Source organism: Lindgomyces ingoldianus (genome assembly GCF_010093535.1).
Source record: "Lindgomyces ingoldianus strain ATCC 200398 unplaced genomic scaffold BDR25scaffold_14, whole genome shotgun sequence".
NCBI lineage: Eukaryota > Fungi > Ascomycota > Dothideomycetes > Pleosporales > Lindgomycetaceae > Lindgomyces > Lindgomyces ingoldianus.
Genome location: NW_022985175.1, coordinates 1257006 through 1260406, shown reverse-complemented (window position 1 = coordinate 1260406; position 3401 = coordinate 1257006). Strand labels below are relative to the sequence as shown.

At 33.3% G+C, this 3401-nt stretch overlaps 1 protein-coding gene across 1 annotated transcript; it reads right to left on the bottom strand.

Moving 5' to 3' along the window:
* Window positions 1–2104: 2104 nt before the first annotated feature.
* On the bottom strand, window positions 2105–2420 carry BDR25DRAFT_354728 (uncharacterized protein; the record flags this gene model as incomplete). Its single annotated transcript, XM_033695360.1, has 2 exons — window positions 2105–2244; window positions 2300–2420. 2 exons carry the CDS (start codon window positions 2418–2420, stop codon window positions 2105–2107), a joined length of 261 nt encoding a protein of 86 aa, XP_033548318.1.
* Between the last annotated feature and the right edge of the window lie 981 nt (window positions 2421–3401).

The window sequence follows — 3401 nt, the reverse complement described above, 5'->3', positions numbered from 1 at the left end:
GTAAAAATAAAGTTTATATAAGCTAGCCTCTAATTAGCCTAGTTAAGCACTAGTAAGGTTTAACTAGTAACTAGCTTAAGGTTGCTAAAAATAAAAAAAAAGTAAAAGTAAAAAAATGTAAGTGTTATAATAACTTAAGTAACTCTAATAGTAGTAAAAAAGATTAAAGGCGTAGGTAGTAGAAAAAAGATAAGATTTAAGTGTAGTAAAATAAAAATTAGCAACACAAGTAGTAGTAAATAGAGCTTACTTACTATAAATAGATTAAATCTTAGCAAAATATAGGTGTTTTTAGCGCCTAGTTTCTGCAAATTATTCTGCCTTTTATGTACCCTGCTGCTGCGTTAGCTAGTAGCTACCCTGCTATTACTGCGCAGTACTTACCTTACCTGCAGCTAGTTTCTTAGAGGCCTTTTACCCTAGCTAGTGCTGCTGCTTTAGGGCTTATTACTATTAGTTTAAGCTTTGTTACTAATAGTAGCAACTCTTATAGTACTATAAAGAAGTTCTTTAAGTAGCTAGTTAAACAGCAGCTAGAAAATAACTAAGAGAACTACTTTTACACAGTAAAGGTGGCAAGCAAGTAAAAGTAGACTATTAAAGATTTAAAAGAGATATTAGCTGTAAGCAGTAAGCTTTATAAACTTGCTATTAGTAAACTTTTTAAGCTTAAAAATAAAGTTGTTTAACACTTACAAGAAAATATCTACTGCTACAAGCAATACTACTAGGCTGCAGTAGCTCTAGCAGGGCTAACAGGTAGTAATTAAGGTAGATTATTATAGTTAGCAACAGACAAGTAGAGAAAGGTTAGTAAGCTTTTATATAAAATTATATTAAACTATTGCCCTCTACAGCTTGCCTTTTCTTATCTACTCTCTCTACCTTACTATCTTGCGCCTAGCCTCTACTAATTAAGCCTCTTCTATATATAATTTGCTTATAGAGTACTTAAAGTGTTTTCTAGTAAACTTATTATATTTACTCTTTTAAATACACGCCTGCAAAAAGTTGCTAAAGTTTAAAAAACACACTTAAATATACTTATAATTCTGCTAAATTTACGCCTTAAGTACTCTAAATATAAGCTTAATTAAGTTAAAGTTAGGCAAGTATAGTAGTAGAAAGTGTATAATATAACTATCTTATTTAATTATCTTAACAACCTTAGAATTCTAATAGATAGAGATGTTATCTATAATTATAACTATTAGTTTAAAGCTGTATGTTGTCTAGAGAGTTAGTAGAAGCGTGTTTTAGATTTAATCTTTAAAATCTTTATAGGCAAAGTAACCCTCTTTAATACTAGTGCAGGGTAGGTAGCTGTTAACAGTGTACGCAGGTAGAATTGCCTAAGTGGCCCCTTACTTTATTTTCTAGGTATATTACACTTTATAGCCTACTAGCGCGTATGTGTAGTGCCTCTAGCTAGTTTTCTTATTAAAAATAAACTTGTTAATAAAATAAAGGTTATTAGCAGTAAACTGCTTAAGGCTTTAGTAGAACATCTTATAGAGTTGCTTATTATAATAAATTAAGAAAGGCTGTAAGGTACACTTACTTTACCTCTTTTACTTTAAAAACTGTAAGATAGTTAGTTAACTAACATAAACACCTTTTTTTATAAGTAACTAGTAGTAAATCTTATTTTAATACATCTACTTACTTTGCATTAGCTTATTATAGAGCGCGTTAGCGTCTTAAGCGCCTATTTTAATAGGCTGCTTAAGTGTTACTGTTAAAAGCTTTTAAGTAGTGCTAAACACCTTAAGATTTTTCTCTATGTTATAAATAGCTTACTTAGAGCAGTTCTTATAGTTAGTAATTGCTTTAACAGGCTATCCTAGTAAGAGAAAGCGCTAAATATTAAGCCTAGTACAACTACTTAATCCTTGCTTGTAGATAAGAGGTATAGGTTAGAGGTTTAGGACGCGTTAGCGCGTTAGCGCAGCAGCAACGCTGTGAGCTTAAAACATAGGGTCCTATTACACTAGAAAAGCTGTTAGTATAGCCTGTTATGTGTACTTAAATAGCCTTATCTTTTTTACCTAACTAATTAATATTATAGGGCGATTTGTGGCTGCATAGGGCAATTTGCAGTTTGCTAGCAAAATACGCGCGCGAAAAAAAGGGCGAGGGTGACGCCAAGCATTGCACCGATTTTTGAATACGATAAATACAGTGCTAAGACAAAAGTCTGTTCCCGCAACGCGTAACCGAGAAACGCGACAAACACAACACCATCTTTCTACTATCAATTGCGCAGCCACTATAAGGTCTTTTAGCAAGGAAATTTCACATAATTGTCGCCAGAATGCTGAGTTATTAGTGCAGCAGCGGGAGTTAATTATTTTAAAGTCTGAGGCTGGCGTTTCTGCTGCAGAACTGGTAGAGGAATTCTCCTGCACAACGCGCTGCATTAACACTACAATTGCGCGCCGGAAAGCAACTAGCTGCAATCTTTCACGCTATTAATCTAGACGCCCCTCTAAGCTATTGCGTTGTACTAAGCGCCTGCTATTTTAAACGGCTTAAAAATATCTAAAAATAGAGTACAAAACGCTGCTTAAAGAGACTAGCCTTACGCTACACATATCTACTAAGACTGCCTATTGTACGCTTAAGAAGTTTAATCTCACTAACTTTTGCTGCAAGCGCAGACCTAAGATTAACTGCGCCACAGCAGGCAGGAGGCGCGCGTGGGACAGAGCATGGCGGCGCTTTAACTAGAAGAGACGGACGATGCGCTTCTCTAACAAGTTGTCACGATTGTGCACGAGTAAGGTTATAGAGCTTCACAGAGGTCTAGTTTAATTACTACGTAAGGTATTATAGTAGGTACAAGACATTATGTAAGAAACAGGAAAGTTTAAAAAGAAATTAGTAATTAAATACTTAGCTTAGAAGTCTAAGCGCTTTAAGTATAAATTAAGCCTATTTTAGGTTTAGTTAGTGTTAAGGCAGTTTATACTTAAGTTTATATCTATGTTATGTTGTATTTATGTTAGACGTGCACTAATAATACTCTAGTACACGTCTAATACAGTTATGTCTAGGATCTAGGAAGGATACTATAACAGTACCTCCCTCCTTATTAGGAAGGGAATCCTTTATATTAGTAGTTCTAGCATTAGGTTGTCTTTGTTAGGGTATAGGTTTAGTTTAGATAAGTATTAGGCGTAGAATTAGGTTACTATAGAGTTCTTTTATAAGGCTTCTGTAAGTTCTTACAACAGTTTGTTATATCTAGTTTATTTTATAAAGTATTTATAAATAAGTTTTTTTTTATTAAACTAAATTTATTTAATGTTTTTTATAACATATTTTAGTTTATTATTTATAATAATAGGTTTAAGTAGCAGGTTTAGCTATCTAGGTAGATAGTTAGATTTAGAGGCTGC